The sequence below is a fragment of the Camelina sativa genome, chromosome 7, assembly GCF_000633955.1.
Source record: "Camelina sativa cultivar DH55 chromosome 7, Cs, whole genome shotgun sequence".
NCBI classification, from domain to species: domain Eukaryota; kingdom Viridiplantae; phylum Streptophyta; class Magnoliopsida; order Brassicales; family Brassicaceae; genus Camelina; species Camelina sativa.
The window spans coordinates 30893126-30913743 of NC_025691.1; the positions used below are offsets into that span (position 1 = coordinate 30893126).

The 20618-nt window shown below is 36.7% G+C and overlaps 6 protein-coding genes across 9 annotated transcripts in view; 3 read left to right on the plus strand and 3 right to left on the minus strand.

Annotated features, from left to right (window-relative positions):
- The window catches only part of LOC104703556 (DNA polymerase epsilon subunit 3-like), a 2925-nt gene extending 436 nt beyond the window's left edge, over positions 1-2489 (plus strand). The window contains exons 1-3 of one of the 2 annotated variants that reach the window (XM_010419583.2): positions 1083-1310; positions 1461-1579; positions 1814-2489. In XM_010419583.2, the coding sequence (XP_010417885.1) occupies positions 1141-1310; positions 1461-1579; positions 1814-2289 (765 nt within the window). In that variant the 5' untranslated portion in view covers positions 1083-1140 and the 3' untranslated portion in view covers positions 2290-2489. Of the gene's footprint in view, positions 1-1082; positions 1311-1460; positions 1580-1813 lie in introns of those variants that run through there. The other variant, XM_010419584.2, reaches the window with a different exon arrangement.
- Positions 216-776, minus strand: LOC104703557 (probable calcium-binding protein CML48). The gene has a single exon (XM_010419585.2). The coding sequence runs from the start codon at positions 708-710 to the stop codon at positions 327-329; it is 384 nt and encodes a 127-aa protein (XP_010417887.1). The 5' UTR covers positions 711-776; the 3' UTR covers positions 216-326.
- LOC104703555 (protein transport protein sec24) lies at positions 2449-8194 on the minus strand. Of its 2 annotated transcripts, XM_019228061.1 has the most exons (15): positions 7767-8192; positions 7618-7683; positions 6906-6959; positions 6669-6808; positions 5697-5729; positions 5385-5571; positions 5151-5296; positions 4918-5072; positions 4712-4793; positions 4505-4620; positions 4104-4202; positions 3695-3818; positions 3313-3593; positions 2909-3123; positions 2449-2825 (listed from the first exon to the last, which is right to left on the minus strand). In XM_019228061.1, exons 1-15 carry the CDS (start codon positions 8092-8094, stop codon positions 2614-2616), a joined length of 2238 nt encoding a protein of 745 aa, XP_019083606.1. In that variant the 5' UTR covers positions 8095-8192; the 3' UTR covers positions 2449-2613. The 2 variants fall into 2 exon arrangements, with proteins under 2 accessions (XP_019083606.1, XP_010417884.1); XM_010419582.2 differs by lacking the exons at positions 4918-5072; positions 5151-5296; positions 5385-5571; positions 5697-5729 and adding exons at positions 5857-6011; positions 6090-6235; positions 6324-6510 and having other exon boundaries at positions 6636-6808; positions 7767-8194.
- Positions 9139-11170, plus strand: LOC104703558 (N-carbamoylputrescine amidase). 2 transcript variants are annotated; one of them, XM_010419588.2, is made up of 9 exons: positions 9139-9378; positions 9494-9542; positions 9664-9755; positions 9849-10000; positions 10089-10135; positions 10234-10267; positions 10346-10512; positions 10691-10787; positions 10889-11170. In XM_010419588.2, exons 1-9 carry the CDS (start codon positions 9284-9286, stop codon positions 11053-11055), a joined length of 900 nt encoding a protein of 299 aa, XP_010417890.1. In that variant the 5' UTR covers positions 9139-9283; the 3' UTR covers positions 11056-11170. The 2 variants fall into 2 exon arrangements, with proteins under 2 accessions (XP_010417890.1, XP_010417889.1); XM_010419587.2 differs by having other exon boundaries at positions 9141-9396.
- Positions 11366-12466, minus strand: LOC104703559 (rho GTPase-activating protein 5-like). Its single transcript, XM_019228062.1, has 2 exons — positions 11899-12466; positions 11366-11715 (listed from the first exon to the last, which is right to left on the minus strand). Exons 1-2 carry the CDS (start codon positions 12433-12435, stop codon positions 11386-11388), a joined length of 867 nt encoding a protein of 288 aa, XP_019083607.1. The 5' UTR covers positions 12436-12466; the 3' UTR covers positions 11366-11385.
- Positions 15744-19687, plus strand: LOC104703560 (U-box domain-containing protein 6-like). Its single transcript, XM_010419590.2, has 2 exons — positions 15744-16339; positions 18196-19687. Exons 1-2 carry the CDS (start codon positions 15870-15872, stop codon positions 19055-19057), a joined length of 1332 nt encoding a protein of 443 aa, XP_010417892.1. The 5' UTR covers positions 15744-15869; the 3' UTR covers positions 19058-19687.

The following is a 20618-nucleotide window of genomic DNA, read 5'->3' on the forward strand; positions in this document are numbered from 1 at the left end:
CATGGAAACTTATCTTTTCAACTATCAGTCCCATTTGAGCAGCCCTCAAAATGGCATCCTCTAGCTTTCTCAGGTTTTACCAGGGCAATTCGAGCGAGCAACTATAGAAAAGAAAAAAAAAAAAAAGAAGAAGAAGAAGAAGAAGAAGAAGAAGAAGAAGAAAAAGAAGCATCAAAGATATATAAACACAATGTTTATAACAGTCTGATTTATAATGAATCTAATCTCTCGAATCATGTAACACTTTGTACCAGTACCACCACCAAAGAAAGAGTGACTCATTTCACACTCTTATTTGAATGTAACACCAATTTAAAAAAAAAACTTCAATCATACAAACAAAAGCCATTAAAAACTAAAAATAAATTTTTACCAAGACGAAGCAGAGAATCTCCAGGACTCTTATAGATGAACATAAGAAACCTAATCGTTCTGTTACTAATCCCTTGGTAGCCAGAACACAACAACGCTTGCCGGAGCTCCGACTCCTCGAGGAATCCGCTCCGATCTCTATCCGCCGATTCAAAGCTCCTCACAATATCCGGATGCGTTTCCGACGAAAACATCCCGGACCCGGGGGAGGAGGAGGAGGTGAACTGTTGAGTTGGTTGATACGCGTAACGGTATCTGTTTTCACCGTCGTGTTGCTGATGAACGTACGATTCTGGTAGCTCCGGTGCCGAAGGTGCGTAGGCGTTTGAGTACGCCATTCAATTAGAACTATGAGATGCTTAGAGATGGCCTTTTAAGATTCTCAAATTCTCCCAGAGGTTGAAGACGACGGTTTCTGATTCCGCGTGTTTGATAAATTTTAATAGTGCAAGGCTTGGACGGTCGTGATTTAGGAGAATTAATCTAACGGTGAGATTGAGAGCGTGCTCTTAACTCTTTAGTGCTAGTCAATTTAAATATGGGCTTTTCATATTAATGGGCCAGTATACTAGTATGGCTATTGGACGGTGAGGATTTAGTAAAACTAATCCAATGGTCTGAATTGAGCGCGTGCGGATTGCTTTGATCAATTTAATACGGGCTTTTGTGATATTACTGGGCTGAGTTTGAGTGGGCTGATCTGTCTTTGTTTGTTTTTTTTTAACATAGGGGGCGGGAAAGACGGCGAGTGAGAGGGGGAGAGTGAAGATGGAGTCGGAGAAAGTGGTGGTGGACGAGCTGCCGCTAGCTATCGTGCGCCGTGTGGTGAAGGAGAAGCTGTCGGAGTGTTCGCCGGATTATGACGTCAGTATTCACAAGGAAGCGTTGCTCGCATTCTCCGAGAGCGCGAGGATCTTCATCCACTACCTTTCCTCCACGTACGTACGCCTTATAAAACCCTAAGTTTCTGAAATTTCGTCGTTTGGGTTCCAATTGAGCAGTTCCAAGGTTGGGTTATTGTTATTGTGGTTTGATTGTTGAGTTTACTGTTGTTATTTTTTCGTTTAATTTTGGGGTGTGATTGATAGGGCAAATGATTTTTGTAAAGATGCAAGGAGACAAACGATGAAGGCTGATGATGTGTTTAAGGCATTAGATGAAATGGATTTTTCAGAGTTCTTGGAGCCGCTTAAAGCTTCCCTTGAAGGTTTAGTTGTTTGTTCTTGATGAAGATCATATTGTACTTAGTTCATAGAGTGGTTTAGTAGAAGTGGTTTAGGTTGTTGATTTATCTCTTGTTATGGAAGAGATAGGATTGTTTGTTTTCCCAACCTTAAGGTTGTTTTGTAAGTGAATTATGTTTGGACACTCTGACCTAGGTGTGTCCGTTTTTGAGCTTATGTCTCCTCCTAATGTTGTAGTCCACATGACTGGTTTTCAGATTTTAAGAAGAAGAACGCGGGGAAAAGAGCAGGTGGTGGAGCAGCTGATTCCAAGCCTGCTGGTGGAGCTGCTACGAAGCCCACAGAGACGAAAAAGAGGAAACAGGAAGGTCCATCAACGCAGAAGAATGCAAGGAAAAGCAAAAGAGATGATGGAGGTAACAAGATTGATGAGGAGAATGAGAATGACAACACAGAAGAAGAGAATGGAAACGATGAGGAGAACGAGAATGATGATGAAAATACCGAAGAAAATGGGAATGATGAGGAGAGCGAGAAGGAGGATGAGGATGAGGAGAATGAGAAGGAGGATGAGGGAAACAGCATGGAAGATAATGGGAATGAGAACGACGAGAGCGGCGATGAGGACAATAGCATGGAAGAAATTGGGAGTGAGAATGGTGAAGATAATGACCACAACAACAGCAGCAACAGTAGCGGTGAAGAGGTAGAGGGTGATGACGAAGATGATTGAGCTCAAGGTTCCTTCATATATGTTTGCATTGAAAATGTTTTCAAGTTTATGTTGGATTACGTTGTAAGCTTGAAGCAGTGTTTGTGGCCATGAGAATGTCATAGACTCATATAAAATTGTTTTGCTGCTCTAGTGTTAACAGGTTAACAGACATGTAAGTGAAAGTTTTATAAAAGAGTGAAGAACCAATTTTTGCTTAATTATTCATTCTGATTTAGAGCAAATTTTACAACAAGAGCAAAAACTCTAAACGGGAAACGTTTGACACGTTTAATTTTTTTTGAGTTCGGATGTATAAAAAAACTAAAGTAGTCACTTGGCTTTTCACTTCATGTACTCGGTGACACGCTGTGAAATATCATCGAGGAAAGACACAAAACCCATGGCACTAGCAAAACCGCTACCATCGACGTCTTGTTCTTCTATAAGATAGTTCTCAAAGGCAGTAGCATCGTCTTGTCCTCCTCGGATAAACATCAGTTTTGGTGTGATGCTCCTTTCTTGCTTAACCTTATTTATGGTCTTCCTCAATAAACCTGTATGATCAAGTTCATAAATCAACATAACCTGACAGATGTAAAGGTGGTTGAAGTGGATTTCATTTGGCGAGCAAACTTACAGTCTTGAGGAGGAGGGAAAGGTATTGACGGGTCTGCTGTTGATGAGTAGAAGACTATCAAAGTGGTATATGCATCTAGGAAAAATATCGGGCTACCACTTGTTATCAATGCCGCACGGCTCAATGAATGACGCGGGTATGCCAGTGTATCCGGTGTTGAATATGACATTAGCGCTGGGTAAATCCCGCAGTGGAGCGAGCTCGGGTCCAACACACTGCGATTTTGAGAAAACAAAAACACAGTAAATCTAGAGGGTTTGATTGTTTGTTAGCTTATACATGGTATATAATAAGGGCTTTTTTGTACTTGTAAACGCAAATGCAGAAATTGACATTTGTAACAATTGCAGTCTAAGATACAATAAAACTCACAACGAGTCATTAGGTTATTGGGATGATTTTACCTGAAAAGGCATTGCAAGTAGATTCTGTAGTCAGGATGAACACCTTCTTCATGAAACCGGAGAAGGGGATTACGCAGTAAGGCAAAAACTAAGCGAGGCAAAGGCTCAAGTTGAGGACATTGTGAAAACGTGATATCAATCTGAGAACTCATCGACTTGTTTCCGTTTTTGTATTGGACGAGATTGAAGGCATCGTTGTATTGTGCTGTCAGGATTACTAGCCAATCATGAAGCAGTGCCCTCCCTTCTCGGACTCCATCTTCCAGAGAGGCTAAAATTACCTGCAGAGAAATAATTACAAAATTCCATACATAATTAGCAGATTAATAATGGATCCATTTCTTTCACAGGAGCTGGGATAAAAACATGAAATGACATTTACCTTGTGAACAAGCAATGAGAGAACAACTTCATGATCCACACTGTCGTAAATTTCATTGATGTTGCGGGCAGTTCCAAATTGCATGGTTCTGATCCTTAGTCGTCTCTGAAGTGTGTGTTTGCCTCTGTAAAACATAGATTAGATCAAATCTATAACGATACTCTATAAGATCCACAGTATTGATTAGGATGCATTGCGATTCTGGGCTCTGGGATAGACTGTGTAAAAGTTTATAACAGGATATAAAACGTTAGGGAGATTTAAGGTTTAGGATCAACTCTATGTTTTGGCGTGGCCAGCGTATTAGTACTCGATTTATAAAAAATTCAATTAAAAGCTTAGCCCCCTATGCTTACCAGTGGCGTACAATGACTACATTAATCAATCAACAGCATGGATATCAACATACCTACTTGACGATGGCATTTCAGAATTTGACAATCCCTCGGGAGGGACGACGACTGTGTACTGAAATGCAATTTGCACCACTGGTTGCTCTCCAGAATGTCTGGAAAAGGTAATGATCAATAAGAAGTTAGCATCTTTGAGTGCCTTGTCTTTTATCAAACTGGTGACTTCCTCTAAAATGCTTAGCTTTTATTCTTCTTGGATTCAACAATTTAGTACAAGTTTGATAATTCTAAAAATAATAATATCTGATTGCATGTCAGGAAAAGCATGACAATGACTAATCAAGGACCAGCCGCTTAACAAAAGTCTGTGAGTTAATGGGAACAATTTGCATCCATTTCATCACTTCCACCCAATCATGAAAAATTTATAGGAAAACGCAATTGCTGTTAAGTTTACCTGGAAAATCCAGTATTATCTGCAAAATCAAAGTCATAAGCATATGTTGCATATGAATCACAGCAAATGATATGTTGAAGGTTCTCGTACTGTGGATCAGGAAAGAAGTGACCAAACTGCAAAGCACGGCTAAACTGTTAGGTGAAGCAAAATAAAGAAACAGAAAAGATCATTATTTGAACTTTCGTTTCTCTCTAAATCACATACAGAGTTGCCAGGTTTGAATTCAGTTGACGTTCTCAATCTCAAGACGCAATTGAAAGCATACGGCCGGTTAAGCATCCGAAACCTGCAAAAGAACATCATGCAATTTTGTTTTAATTAATTTGGTAACACGTGAAGAAAGCACAGCTGCCTTCTTTCTATTAAAGTAAGAAAAAAAATAATAATGCTGGCCAAGCATCAAAACTAACATGTCTTGGGGAAGAGTTGAATCATCAGTGCTTGAATACAAAAACAGCGAACCACCACTTTCGATGCTAAGGAACTTCAGGGATGCTAAATCTGTGTACTCATTTGTAACTGCAAATAAATCTACGCATACACCTGACTGGACAGCAATGGTGGCCTATAAAAGAGCCGTTAGATCTACGCTCATAGTATATATCCATCCTGGAGACCGAAAATTTTGAAATAAGAGTCTTACTAGGTCTTTGTAGAATGGTGTTTGCTCAGGAAGCAAAGCACGATCAGCATCTACCCTTTTACTTGCATATTGTTCACCATATCTACTTGTATCCAGTTGCCCACGTCCATAATCAGGAGGACCAGATAGGAAAGCAAACACCCTAGCTGCACTTATATCAAGTCAATAAAACACTACCCACTACAACTATGTTGAAACATATAGAGTATAGGCATGCTATATAATTTTACATACCTAAAGCAAATGTATTCCCAAATTCAGATCCTAGATAGTTAAAAAGAGCTTCCATAGCTGTACCAAAGCCTCTACCACCCATCAACACACTATCCAGTCCTTGAGCTGCTCCAGATGATCTCTCCCAGGAAGTTATTGGTCTGAGTGTCTCAAGGGCAGCAGCAATACGATCCTTGCAAGTTTCTACCTGCATGAAGTATACTAAGGGAACTTAGTCTCTTTACTGGTGTTCCTAGCCATGTGATCCAACAATCACCATGAATCACCAAGGAAGTAGGAAACATGAAAAGCGATGTTAAGAAATGACCATACCGGAGCCAAAAATTGTAACAAGGGCATGACATCCTCAAGTTCTAGNACATCATGCAATTTTGTTTTAATTAATTTGGTAACACGTGAAGAAAGCACAGCTGCCTTCTTTCTATTAAAGTAAGAAAAAAAATAATAATGCTGGCCAAGCATCAAAACTAACATGTCTTGGGGAAGAGTTGAATCATCAGTGCTTGAATACAAAAACAGCGAACCACCACTTTCGATGCTAAGGAACTTCAGGGATGCTAAATCTGTGTACTCATTTGTAACTGCAAATAAATCTACGCATACACCTGACTGGACAGCAATGGTGGCCTATAAAAGAGCCGTTAGATCTACGCTCATAGTATATATCCATCCTGGAGACCGAAAATTTTGAAATAAGAGTCTTACTAGGTCTTTGTAGAATGGTGTTTGCTCAGGAAGCAAAGCACGATCAGCATCTACCCTTTTACTTGCATATTGTTCACCATATCTACTTGTATCCAGTTGCCCACGTCCATAATCAGGAGGACCAGATAGGAAAGCAAACACCCTAGCTGCACTTATATCAAGTCAATAAAACACTACCCACTACAACTATGTTGAAACATATAGAGTATAGGCATGCTATATAATTTTACATACCTAAAGCAAATGTATTCCCAAATTCAGATCCTAGATAGTTAAAAAGAGCTTCCATAGCTGTACCAAAGCCTCTACCACCCATCAACACACTATCCAGTCCTTGAGCTGCTCCAGATGATCTCTCCCAGGAAGTTATTGGTCTGAGTGTCTCAAGGGCAGCAGCAATACGATCCTTGCAAGTTTCTACCTGCATGAAGTATACTAAGGGAACTTAGTCTCTTTACTGGTGTTCCTAGCCATGTGATCCAACAATCACCATGAATCACCAAGGAAGTAGGAAACATGAAAAGCGATGTTAAGAAATGACCATACCGGAGCCAAAAATTGTAACAAGGGCATGACATCCTCAAGTTCTAGTGATAAACTGCCCTCTGCATCAGGGGGAATAAAAACATTTTTTACAACTGGTATAGGTCCTTGAACATCATACAGTCCTATTTTGTGGCTGAACGTAACAAGACCAAAAAGAGCCCCTGGACTTAGAGCTGCAATATAGAAAAACAAGAGAGAAAGTTTCACCCTCAGAACACATTCACACAGAAGAAGAATGAATCTTTGTCTTTAAATTTTGTATGAAATGACCTTCCAGAGCGGCTAGCAATGCACTTTTTGTAAGCTCCAAAAATTCCTCAGAAGCTGTAGATTGAAAAAGTAGGCATGAGCAACACGAAATCGAAGAAACATTTCAACAAGTAGATGACAGTAATACAATTCAAAAGAGCAGTTTTAGCAATCATATATGGATCGTTCTTGCGGACATCAAAATGATATTTACAAGAATGAGAGACTAGGACGTACATGAAGTACACAAAACATTATGTCACAAGACCAATCAAACAGAAAAAAAAATTGATAAAGACCAGCTGAATGATAATTAAACTCACTTTTCAGTACAATTCGAAGTAAATCTACTGTACCATACCATAATATCTCATAGTCATGGCAAAATCACAACATAAGAGACTTGGACATTCACAAAGTACACCACATTATATTCAAAGACCATCCAAACAGAAACTTCATGAGAACCAGAGCTGAAAGATCATACAATTCAACGTTCCGAACAATTCGAGGTAAATCTACAGGGTTCTTTCTATGCCCTATTTCCAAAGTTATGGTAAAATCCCAACATAAGGAAGCCAAAACTCGATATATACGACAGAGAAACATACAAAAACCAAGCTAGATTCACATTCTACACCAACTCATAGCAAAATGATACTCACACAATTCAACTACAATCTACACTGATCACAATGAGCTTCACACACAAGAGAGAAGAAAGAAGACTTACACGAGATATCAATCGCCGCAACATACACAGGCCGCGCTTGAGTCATCTCTTCCTCCGATCCATCCACTAGAAAACAAACAATTAAGCAAGAATCAAAACCAATTCCAAGAAAAAACAAAGGGATGCGAGGTGATAATATATATACATACGAGGGAACTCAAGATCAATGAAGGAAGAAGACATTTCAGGTATAGACTGAGGATTCGAGTAACGAGCAATAGCATCAGAAGGCAGTCCATTGAGAGTTCCGCAAAGGGAGCAACTCCAAGCCCATTGATCAAGCTCACAGTAGGTGTTGAAGTAAGCGTAGCAGTTTTCGCAACGAGGAAGAAGGTGGCCGTTAGATCCGTACGCTGGTCCGATTCCGTTCTCGTCTTTAGCCGCGAATGGTGTTACTGTCAGTCCCCAAGGGAGTCCTGACGCCTCTTGAGCGTCTACATCGATCGGAAAACGCGACACCGTTGCTCGCACGGCCATGTATGTTCTCAGATCTTTCCGATTGGTGATTTTTTTTGATTTTTGGTTTTTGGAGAATTGGTGTGGGTCGGTGAAATTGGATAGCACAGGCGACAATTTTGGCGCAGGTTAGCTTTTTATGTTATTTTCGTCTTCGGCGCATGTTAGTGTAATGATGTGAACTTATTTAGTAGTATAAAGAAGTTTTTAAAAAGGTTGAAGTGATGGACTCATAAAACAACCGAAGTCTAAGACTAATTGCAAAGATTGAAGATCCGGGGGAATGCATTATATTTTCTTCACTAGGAGAGTTTTGTTAGGGACTATATGTACCATATAATATAGAGTAATATGTTAATATTTCTTAGTTAGTTAGTGTTTGGGCAATTCTCACAAACAGCACAAAAATTAATAATTTTTGTATATAAACTTAGTACATTATCTTTCAAATTTCAAAAATTGCATCATGCTTCAGCTTCAGTATTAAACTTTAAAATTAAATCCTAAACTTTAAATATTAAAAAACAAAGGAGAAAAATAAGGGAAGGATTTGTGGTAAATTAAATCACAGCTAATGTAAAAACTAAACTTAGTTAGTATGTAACTATAGCTTTGAATGGTTGTACAGTATGCTCCAGAGCAGACTAAAATTGGACTAATCTGCATTTAATTTACCATTCATCATTGCATACCAGTATGCATTGTTGTATATTAAAAATCTCCATACTAGTATGCATTTGAGCGTACAACTCCATACCATTGTAAATTCACTATTGATATGCATTTTTTATTCTGCTCCTCAAAAGCTCCATACTAATATAAACTCCATACTAATTTGCTCCATACCACAATCCAATGTTTTGCATACCAAAATATTGGTATGCATTATCCGGTTTACACCATACCGTACAACCATTCAAAACCTATGTATGAGTTTCAATGAACAGTAGTATGAAAAGAGAATAATACCCTGATTTGGACAACCTTTTTTAAACAACGAACGATGCGGATTGTCGCGTCTCAAAATCAAAATTTCTGAACTGAATTTAGCGTTAGCGTTTGCGTTTGTAGAACCTTTAGATTCGATTTCTGAAAAGAGAAATGTTCTCTTCTTCGTTATCCTTTTTCTTCTTCTCTCCACTGCTATTCACAGTCAAATTGAGTCATAAGCTACCTTTATATTCGATTTTGAGGTAGGGAGAGAGAGACCATGGAAATGGAAGGAAGAAGACGAGAAGTGGTTGTTTCATCTCTGCAATTCGCTTGCTCCGACGATATCTCCACCAATGTCGCCACCGCTGAGCGGTTCGTCTCTCTCTCTCTGTCTGTCTGTCTCTCTCTCTCTCTCACTCTCATCTTCCTCCGTTTGAAATTTCGATTTCGGTAATCTGAGAATTGAATTGTTTACGTTTTTATTCAGGTTGGTCAGGGAAGCTCACGCTAAAGGAGCTAACATCGTTCTAATTCAGGTCATTCTTTGTTCTTTATACGATATATATAGTTCTATGTTGGACGATAACATTGATTTGATTTTATTTTCCCAATAGTTTTTAGTTTCTTATATTTTATGGATTTTCACTTTTTTTTCAGGAACTTTTCGAGGGATTTTACTTCTGTCAAGCGCAAAGAGAGGACTTCTTTCAGCGAGCCAAGCCTTACAAGAACCATCCTACCATTTCGAGGTTGTGATCTCGGTTCCTTCCATTGCAGTAAAGTGGGATCTCGTTGTATTTGGTGTTTTTAATGGTTGGATAGTTTATTTATTTTTGACACAGGATGCAGAATCTGGCCAAGGAATTGGGTGTAGTGATACCGGTTAGCTTCTTTGAGGAGGCAAACAATGCACATTACAATTCAATAGCCATTATTGATGCTGATGGTACTGACTTGGGAATTTATAGGAAGTCACATATTCCTGATGGACCTGGTTTGTTAAGTTTTTTTTTTATTTGGAATTAGCTTTAGTTCTTGCTTCCTTTTTTTTTTTAATAGCTGAGGCCTCTTCTTATCTTCAGGTTATCAAGAGAAGTTTTATTTCAATCCTGGAGACACTGGCTTTAAGGTAGGTTTGACTAAAAGAATCTCAAATTGAAACATATTTCTTGTCTGTCATGTTATTAATTTCACAAGTTTGATCCTTTCCCCCTTTGGCGTGAATAGGTTTTCCAGACAAAGTTTGCAAAAATTGGAGTTGGTAAGATGTTCTGTTTCTTATGTCCTTTCCTTTGTCACTTGGTCTTAACTCGAAGTATTAATGAAATGTCTTGTTCAGCTATATGTTGGGATCAGTGGTTTCCTGAGGCAGCTCGAGCTATGGTTCTACAGGGTGCTGAAATACTGTTTTATCCCACTGCTATTGGTTCTGAACCTCAAGACCAGGGATTGGATTCACGTGATCATTGGAGGAGAGTTATGCAAGGGCATGCTGGAGCTAATGTGGTAAGCCACTATTAGGGTTTTAACTCTTCAATTTTTAGAGTGACTATAAAATTACATGTGCCTAGTTTGTTCCACTGTTTTCTTCTGATTCTAATTTGCCCAAATGTGCTTCACTTGTTAATTAACCGAGTTTTCTGTAACGGTTTGCTTATGAATGGGGCAATACTTTGGGTTTCAGGTGCCTCTTGTAGCTTCGAACCGCATAGGGAAGGAAATAATTGAAACTGAGCATGGACCCAGTCAGATCACTTTCTATGGAACTTCTTTCATTGCCGGTAACCATTTATAACTGATTCTGATGATATCAGTAATTTTGAAGTTTAGATGCAAATTTATCTTAACAATTTTTCCCAATACTGTTGTTATGATATGACAGGACCAACAGGTGAAATAGTGGCTGAGGCAGATGATAAATCGGAAGCTGTCCTTGTGGCACAGTTTGATCTTGAGAAGATCAAGTCGAAAAGGCAAAGCTGGGGAGTGTTCCGTGACCGTCGTCCAGATTTGTACAAGGTGCTTCTTACTATGGATGGTAATCTCTGAATTATTTTACTGCTCGAACCATTACCACAATTACTGGCTTAATCTTAAAGGGTAAGAAGCCCAAAAATAAAAAACCAGAATATGGTTAAATACATCTCAATATTTTCTGTGGCTCTTTCATCGTTCTAGGCTGTCAATTTTTCTTTGCAAAACTATTTTGTGAAAAAATTGGATACGTTTTTTTGTAAACACAAATGCATATGTTGTATTTCGAACAATTAGCCTAAGTTACATGCACCTTTGATAACGAAGAAAATAACACAAGAACATAAGAGAATTCAATCGACACACAATACTGCTAATGACGTTCTCCAACTCCAGCATCTGTCTTCATGTTTCCTGTTTCTTTTGATCATTAGCATTCACTTCACTCGATGGTATGTGTTCATCAGCAAGCGGTGTTATATTCCCGGATTCTTCAATTATCTCATCATCCTTGTCCTTTTCATCAGCATCTTCATCTTCGTCTTCTTCAGAATTATACATTTCTTCTTCTTGGTTATATTCTTCCACATCACCATCTTCAGCTTCACTTCTGTTATCACAAGGGTCGACATGGGAAGATGCAATTTTCCTCTCTCTCAGTGTTTTGTCTATGAGGTTCTTCAGCAAGTTCATCACTTGCACCGCATACATTAATGCTGTTAAAGGATCTGCCATCTGCAATAAACCCAAACAGTTTGTGGATGAGAGGCGTGATAAGTAGCATTGATGCATTTTGGTATTAGGCTATTAGCACTAAGTTTGAACTGACATTATTTTCTTAAGATCAATATGAGTAGATAAAATAGGAAAATTCTTTGAAAATTGTGATGCAAGTGTAGGTAATGCAAGAAGTGTGACCTGAGACATGTTGGGTGCAAAGACTAAAGCAAGGTTACGGGAGGTCATCTTGTTGACATCTTCAAACTCTACGAAGTCAGCCATTAGATTGATTGCCCAATTCAAAAGAGAAGCTTCTGTTTGCGGCAAGAGTCTCACAACCTTCACAAAATCCTCCTCTGACTCACACTGCATCACTTGTTGAGATGGCAGAGGATCAAGTACCCCTCTTGGTAATTCTCTGAACCATGCCTTTATAAGTCCGGCGAGACAGTGGATATCAATGCCTTCTGGTAGGACTCCTTTGTTTAACTCTTCTCTAATAAACTCTTCCTCACTGTTATCTCCTGTGATTCTGAAAATTCCTTCCACCTGTAAACCTCCTTGATCGTATAGCCGGCTTTGTAATAGCGTAAGTATTGTCGGAACACAATTCCCTCTCGAGTCGTATGATAACTGCATTGACTCTGTAGAAACCCCAAACACTGTTGCACTGCAAACCCGCAAATAGATAAACAAATCATGAAACAAGAACATCACTTGGAGATGGATTTCCATCACATTGTTCTCAAAGATTCATGATCATGTCTCTTAGACTACATTAGATTACATTACATTTATATAGTAAATTGAAATGGATTTAAGACACCCTTTTAATCCTTTTTAGGATTTGTAATCATATATTGAATTCGGGTCAATTTGGGCCATGATAATGATTGGCGCAGTTCTTGTCCCTGTATATTGTGATAGGATTCTAACTGTTTTAAACGTCAAAACGAACATTACATTTTCTCTTGCGTTTGACATGTTATATATGATTAAATCTTCGGTAAATTTTAAATGCAAAGACATGAATCAAAAATAATAATGTCATAGGTTTGAACACAACTCACGGTCTACATTAAAATGAAGAAGAAGAAGAATCTGAACCTTGCACTAGGGGGCTTCTTGGGCACGTCGGGCTCGAATTCAGAAGGAAGACCGAGAAAACCATCGAAGCGATCGTATGTTACGTGAGCCACGTGACAGATATTGGTTGGGCGACCAATGTCCATGGCTTGCCGTTCGTTTTCCTCCGCCATTATATCTCTCGAGAAGCAACGAGATAGCTCGAAGACGACTCGACCAACTGACGCGGAGCTGCCGAACCGCGAGAGTTCGGGCTTGCCGCGCCTTCTTACTCGCGCTATCTCTCCTTCAAAGCCACGTTAAAAAAAATTGTGCACACGGTTTCTTGTTGTTCTTCTTCTATGATTGGGGTTTTTACTTGGCAATGTCAATGCGTAATAAGCAAGGGTGATATTAGAATGTGATTGTCATGGCCAGCGACGAAACGAGCTTACACGTACACAAAATGTTGCGGACAGATTGAAGTGGCGGTGAAGAGAAATGGTTAAGAGTAAGGTAGAACGTGGGAATCACTACTTTGAAAAGACTACTTAATATGTCTTTTTTTTTCTTCTTCTTATAATACGATACAAACCACACGATTCTAAACCACGTACGATTGGGAAGTTTATGTGTGGACTATAATTAAATCTTTATTTGATAAACAATAACATATAACTATATAAGTACATATGTATGAAGTGTGTTTCTTAACAAATTTTTGAAGCTTCAAAATTTCGAAGACATTATATAAATCGCATGAATTTTCTTATATGAAAATTCTCATCTAAACATTGAATCGTATCACATTGCCTCCATGGCTTAATCTACTTAGCCATCCATCATCTTATTATTGCTAAGTTTCTCATTGCATTGATCATAACTTAAATTATGATAGTTTAATTAATCATGACTCGTTCTCCGATCATTCACTTGATCTGAACCAAGTCGTTCAGTCATTTCTTTGGACTTCTTTAGAGTGGAGATCCACATTAATACGACTCAATTATCCATTTCCTAGGACCTAGGCTATCTGACCATTCCAAAGTCCATTCAGATTAAATGGATAAACTATATTTTTTTGGTCCATTCATGATCTAGTCCATAGTCGATTTATAACTCGACTCCCAAACCAACATGTATTTAAAAAGCCACAAAGATGTTAGATCAGTCCAAGCCAATTAAGTCTGTTCCTCGTGGCCAAAACCATTTCAGTGGTTATCTTTGGCAATTTCAAAAATATAGAACTGGAAATTTCATAATCACTTTTTAGTTAATGAGGTTTTTGAATGTGGTATTCTAAACAAGTACGTGTGGCCATCTTTGGTCGTACCGAGGTTAAGTTGGATCTGACACGCATGAACGTGTTAATTAATGAAACAAGAGAAATTAAGAAGAGAGTAGTATTAGTTTTAGTGTTTCAATGATCTTCGCTGTAACCTGAGGGGTGAGATTTAGAAGAGACAAAACTGTTCTTGTGCATGTGCACTATGCTGCCTCCTCGCTTGTCCCCTTCTTCTCCTCCACAATATTCCTTCTTTGCTTAATTTAATCCTAATATAATTAGTGATCATTTCAATTAGATGATAATTCATTGTTACACCCATTTTATATATATCTGGATCTATTCTCTGGTACTCTCTTTTTAAATGACCACGAGGGCCAATGAAAAGTGGTTTCTTTTGATTTATTTTCTTGGAATCTTTCGTTGAAAACTAGAATTCTTTACAACATTTTAAAGTGGTAGATGTGTTTAGTCAGACGATGATCAAACGTCGTGCATCTTAACAAATAGTTGACACATAATCGAATGTAAATATATTAGTACATAATCAATTAAATAGTGTACATACTTACATTTATATTAAATTAAAAATGAAATTACATTTAAGTATATTAGCTTTTTTTTTAAAATCAGTAAATATTTTCCAAAGAAAATAAAAATAAATAATAGTAAAATTTGAAAACTTAGTTCATATATCATGGTTGTTGGCTCTACAAAATTTATCGCATTTTCACTCATAATCAATTGTATAAAGTAAGTAATAGATATTTATTAACGAGTTCCCGATCAAATTAGATAAAACTAATAATTTTCACAAAACATACTTTTTAGGTTGACAATTTGTTAAAAATACTTTTTTTGGAATACCCTTTTCAAAAATACATTTTTTTTTAACATTTTCATTTTTACCCTCTTTTAAATAATTTTAATGTGTTAAATTAATTTTTATAATTTGTTTTTTAGGTTTGGGTTCTCATTTTATATTTATCATATAGTTTTGAGGGGTTATTAGGGTTTAGTATTTGGAGTTTAAGGTTTAGAATTTAGTGATTTTATTCATAGAAAAGGAGTATTTTTGAAAATAACCAACATAAAATGGTATTTTTAAAAAGTAACATAGTAAAAGGAGGTATTTTTGAAAATCTTGGTATTTAACAGTTAATAACGTTATACTTACTCCTTCTGTTTAAAATTAAGCATCGTTTAAGATGTAGACGTACATATTAAAATTTTTCCATTTTATCCTTTACTATTCTAAAAATATCATTATTGGTCAATATTGAATCAGTTAAGATAAAACTGTATTTTTCCAAAAACTTTTATCTTAAACAGTAAACAAGATTTATTCTAAATAAAAATTTAGGTTATAAAACGACATTTTATTTTAAATGGAAAGGAGTATGTTAACAATTGGGCATCAGCTTAGACTATCGAGTAAAATATATTTGACGTGTTACCAACGAACTCGCATCGGTAAAGCAGTTGGAAAATCACCGACTCTTCTTTGATGGATAATAGTCACTGACTACCAATTTACTTTTTGGTTAATATTGTTATTATTTTTTGTGGTGATTGAAAAGAGAAAATTTACATCATCGTTTTTAGGACACGTGAAGTATATAGTACAACATTAATAGTTTATGCAATGCAAAACTTTCATCAGTTTCTTTTGTTTTACAATAATACTTTTCTAAAAATCTTACCGGCATTAGGCATATACCCTATTGGCCCAAATACCTAAAAGTAGGACAAATATCAATATGTAGATATATATATATATGACGAGCGAAGTCCACTAAAAGAAACAGAACATCACATCATGTCTTCCTCTCGAACACAACCCTCTTCTTCTTCCGGTACTTCTTCTTCAGTTTGGCAACTCCAATACATGAAGGTCCACTTCTTCACCAAGATTCGTTGCCTTTTGAAATCCAAAGCATCCACCCGCAAACGCAACGTTCAAGCCTCACCTGAGAAATCAAGAAACCATCAAGATTCCGAGAAGGTGGCCGCCCTCCCGGAAGCAGTAGTATCTAAGCAACCAGAAGATGAGAATGAGGAGGTTGTGTTGCAGAGAACGGTGAAGAAGCTTCACTTCGGAAGCTGGGAAGAGAAGGAGAAAGCTGCCAACGAGATCGAGAAACTTGCCCGAGAAGACAGGAAGACTCGGAAGCTGATGGCTGAGCTCGGTGTTATTCAGGTTCTTGTTTCTATGGTGGCTTCTAATGTCTCCGGCCATCAGAGAGCTGCCGTCAATGCTCTTATTCAGCTTTCTCATGGAACCTACACGTAAGTTCTTTTAATTTTTTTCAATTTGGAATTTTACTGATTTAATCAAATTATCACCTTTGATGCATGTGTATATATATTGTCAATATTCGTCTAGTTTAGGAGAACAAAATACAGTAGATGTTAAATGTTAAAGAAATTTTAGTATTATTGTTTAGTCTTGGTTTTTGTTTTATGTGTATGTATGGTACTTGTCAAATTATACCTTCTCGTGTCTTGCTTTACAATCATTTAGATTAGACTTGCATTTGATATTTAACCAACTTGCATTTTTTGCGTTATCAAATGGTGACTGAATTATTGGATTTAGATTTATACTTTATACCAAATTATATATTGGATTCACTTTTTTTTTTATTAATGTCCTTGGCTATATGTGAATTTTTGAAGATGATTAGAATTAGAGGTTAGTGGTGGTTACAACTTACAATATATCATATTTAAATCAGGAAACTATTAAGAAACATAAATATTTTGAAAATATATAATGAAGTTTTCGAATATAGAAGAACATAAGGTCATAAGTCATCATAGGTTGACAAAATTATCCACTAGAGTGATTTTATACCCGAAACTGATTCTTTTGACTAAAGTTGATGTTATGCCTAATTTTCTTCATTCACTAAAAGTTCAATTTCTTTTTGTCAACAATTTTTTTGTTTTTCTGGTTTTTTGTTTTTCTTGTTTGGTCACAGTTTTGATTTTGAAACTAATGCGATCGATAATTATAACCAAAAATAGTGGATCCTACCGTAGCGTCTAAATTTGCCTTTATGAAGTACGCACGACGTTTCCCTCACGTGCCTTTCTTTCTCCCTCTGATTTAAATTTGGTCAATATTGAGTGTTACATAAAGGTAACACTATCACCTTATGGCTTATACATATATAGATATAGGTATAATAATTAAATTTAGATATTGTGCATGTGTGTACCATATCACTAAAACTCTAAAAAGTGATTTTTTTTTTGTTATAATTTATCTGCAAATCATTTTCGTGTCAAACTTTAGTATATGAAAAAATACATTATACATGTACCTATATAACTTAGAAAAATACAAAGAATATAGACATTAATTAGAGTTTGGAAAGCTTTGGTGGCAATCCACTAAGAAATGGATGACTATCTATTGGTCAGTATTGCAATATACAGTATTCATCTATTTCTTAATACTAATAAACAAACAATAAATGTGACATTATAGTCTAATAATGAATGTTAAAATAAAAAATTAAGAAATATTAATTCCGAGTGCGTCGGAACTCGGAAGAGTCGAGAGACAAATCACGTTAGTTGACAGCCCATTAGTGTATGTATTATCTCTAATTGGCCATTAATTTTTCTGACCATTCATCTATTAGAAAAGTTGAAGATCATATTCCACTGACTTCTGTCTAGTCTATGTGTCTAACTAACTCCATACATCTAATATAATTATATAACATACATCTTGTTATGTTTATATAATACGAGATTTATAGCAAAAACTAGAGAAGTTAGCAAAAAGTTGAAACGCTGCAAAGTAAAAGTCACTTGTACTTGAATTGAAATTGATTAAAATGGGAGTACTTGTTAAGAAAACTTTTATAACTTAATCAATGTTACTTGAGTTTCTCAAAACTTTATCTCTTCTTGATTATCACACTTCTTTTAGAAAATACAAGGCTCTAACAAGAGGTGTAATAAGAGAATACTTTTGCATTAATCGATTTAAAAGTTTGATTGTTCTTTTTGAGAAGATTTATCTGGAGAAATTAGAAGATTTGTTTGATACTTCCGTTTAACAAATGAACCTTAATTAAAAATCACAATATTAAAAGTCTGAGCATCTTATTTTTCTACTTTTACTTCAGGAACAAGGCACTGATGGTGAGCGCCGGAATATGCTCAAAGCTACCTAATGATGTTGAAGTTCTCGACCAATCAACAAGACATGGCTTCACGGAGCTTCTGCTTTCACTTTCGTCTCTAACAATCACACAATTACCAGTTGCTTCGTCACGGATTCTACCATTCTTAATGGACACAATGAACTCAGACTCAACAGACATGAAGACCAAAGAGATGTGTCTAGCCACCATAAACAATCTCTGTCTCGTGTTGGAAAACGCAGGGCCATTGGTCTTAAGCGGGGCAGTGCAGACACTCCTAAGCCTAATGTCAGCTAAAGACTTGTCAGAGAAGGCACTAGCGAGTCTAGGGCAATTGGTAGTGACTCAAATGGGTAAAAAGGCAATGGAGGAATGTTTGGCTGTGCCCAAAGATTTGATAGAGATTTTAACATGGGACGATAAACCAAAATGCCAAGAATACTCGGCATATATCTTGATGGTATTAGCTCATCAGAGTTGGAGCCAGCGCGAGAAAATGGCCAAGTCAGGTATTGTGCCGGTTCTTCTTGAAGTGAGCTTACTTGGGAGTCCTTTGGTTCAAAAGAGGGCGGTAAAACTTTTGCAGTGGTTTAAGGATGAGAGAAATGTACGGGTGGGTCCTCATTCGGGTCCACAAACAGGTTGGGTGAGTCCTGAGATGGGATCTCCAATGAGTCCGAGGTCAGGGGAAGAAGGTAAGAAGATGATGAAGAATCTTGTGAAACAGAGTTTGTACAAGAACATGGAGATGATAACTCGAAGAGGGAATGTTGATATGGAGAGTGAAAGTTGTAGGCTTAAGTCTTTAATCATCAGCACAAGCTCTAAAAGCTTGACTTATTGATCTTTATTTTGTGTTCTCATATTGCTATATAAAGTGGTTAGGGAGTGTCTTGCTCTGAACACAGATTTACTTATACAAGTGAATTAAAAAGGGAGAAAAGAGAAGTGCAATTGCCAAAATATGAAACGCTTTTAGAGATCCATTGGAGACGAGACATCACCTTTTCTTCTCTTGTCGTAATTCAGCTGAAATCTGGAAAATGCTAGTGCATGGTCTGCTTCAAACACGATTCATTTCTCATTGGGATCAAGTTCTGCTTCTCATCGTCGACAAAAAGTTAACCTCGACAAATCCTGTTTTTCGAATATAATATTTTCAAGCTACCATTCATTACCTTTGGCGAGAGATGAACTCGCAACGTCATGGAGAAATCTCTACTGCCCCGAGAACTCTCACCAAACATGTTCGAAATAGAATGTCTTCAATCAGGATCGCGGATTGGATGGTTCATTTCAGAATCGGTTCGCTTCCAGAAGAAATATAAGTAGCTCTAATAGTTAGATTTCTTTAAGAACTTTTATATCTAAGTTGCACTCGACGTAAAAGCTTTTTCTTGTTTCAATAAATTTTGTATTTAATTATTAAAACAAAAACAAAAAAATGAAATGCATGATTGTGCCTTTGTAGTAGAGTTTGCAATGGAATATTTCAAGAAGGAATACCAAAACAAAAGTTCTTATGTGGTTAAAATCAAACGTGATAAAACGACAAAAGTCTTTATAATTTCTACTTATTACAACAAAAACATAACCCATATAATTCCTAAAGGTATGCAAATTAACAAAGCGGGAATTAAAAAACAATCAAAAGAAAATACAACCTTAATATCAAGACTCGAGAGAAAGAGTTAGCTAAACAAAACTCTAGCGAGAGTAAGGCCACTTGCCTTACGGAGTTACTTCAACCAATTACACCACTAACATTATCTACGTAACAATAACATTGCAACTTGTAATTATAAGAGAGTACGGCCACTTGATAAAATCAGTTATTGCATTATGGAGTTACATGATGGGACTTGCATAACCAAAAAATAGAGGGATTCTGAATCTATTTCTATTATTGAAAATTTGGTTCTGAAAAGAGAAACACACAATTTTCACATTTTACATTGGACGCAATTACGAAATGTTAATAACAATAAAAAGAGGAAAGAAAGAATAAACAAAAAAGTTCTCTTTCATTCATTGGAGAGTTTAGGGTCATCCTTCCATTCATTGGCAAAATAATTTGGTCGAAGAATCAAAGTTTTTGATTCCAATATCTGTATTATTGTCGGCTGTTTTGGTTCTATTCGAAGACCCAATAATATGAATTTTCTTGGACACTCATACATCATATCTAAAAGTTTAGGGAGATAAGATTTGTGAGACCGGCATATTTAGATTATTTAAAATTATGAAAATTATGAAACAATGAAACACGACTCCTCACCTTCTTTCTTCCATTCTTTTACCACTAACAACTAACAAGGAGCGAACACGAACGAAATACCTTATAGTTTTTTTGGATGTTAATTTTATAAAGGGTGATTCTCAAAAAATATCACACTTTTAAATAA

Bases quoted from the DNA above. Each gene is read 5' to 3' on its own strand.
- LOC104703555 (XM_010419582.2), bottom strand. From the start codon at position 8,094: ATGGCCGTGCGAGCAACGGTGTCGCGTTTTCCGATCGATGTAGACGCT. The intron at 3,819-4,103 runs GTATGTTGATAT...TATGTTTTACAG, and splicing joins GAAATGCCATCGTCAAGTAG to AGGCAAACACACACTTCAGA. The intron at 3,594-3,694 runs GTAAATGTCATT...ATTTCTCTGCAG, and splicing joins TCTCATTGCTTGTTCACAAG to GTAATTTTAGCCTCTCTGGA.
- LOC104703558 (XM_010419587.2), top strand. From the start codon at position 9,284: ATGGAAATGGAAGGAAGAAGACGAGAAGTGGTTGTTTCATCTCTGCAA. The intron at 10,136-10,233 runs GTAGGTTTGACT...TGGCGTGAATAG, and splicing joins CTGGAGACACTGGCTTTAAG to GTTTTCCAGACAAAGTTTGC. The intron at 10,513-10,690 runs GTAAGCCACTAT...TTTGGGTTTCAG, and splicing joins GGCATGCTGGAGCTAATGTG to GTGCCTCTTGTAGCTTCGAA.
- LOC104703560 (XM_010419590.2), top strand. From the start codon at position 15,870: ATGTCTTCCTCTCGAACACAACCCTCTTCTTCTTCCGGTACTTCTTCT. The intron at 16,340-18,195 runs GTAAGTTCTTTT...CTTTTACTTCAG, and splicing joins CTTTCTCATGGAACCTACAC to GAACAAGGCACTGATGGTGA.
- LOC104703557 (XM_010419585.2), bottom strand. From the start codon at position 710: ATGGCGTACTCAAACGCCTACGCACCTTCGGCACCGGAGCTACCAGAA.
- LOC104703559 (XM_019228062.1), bottom strand. From the start codon at position 12,435: ATGGAAATCCATCTCCAAGTGATGTTCTTGTTTCATGATTTGTTTATC. The intron at 11,716-11,898 runs GTCACACTTCTT...GGTTTATTGCAG, and splicing joins TTGCACCCAACATGTCTCAG to ATGGCAGATCCTTTAACAGC.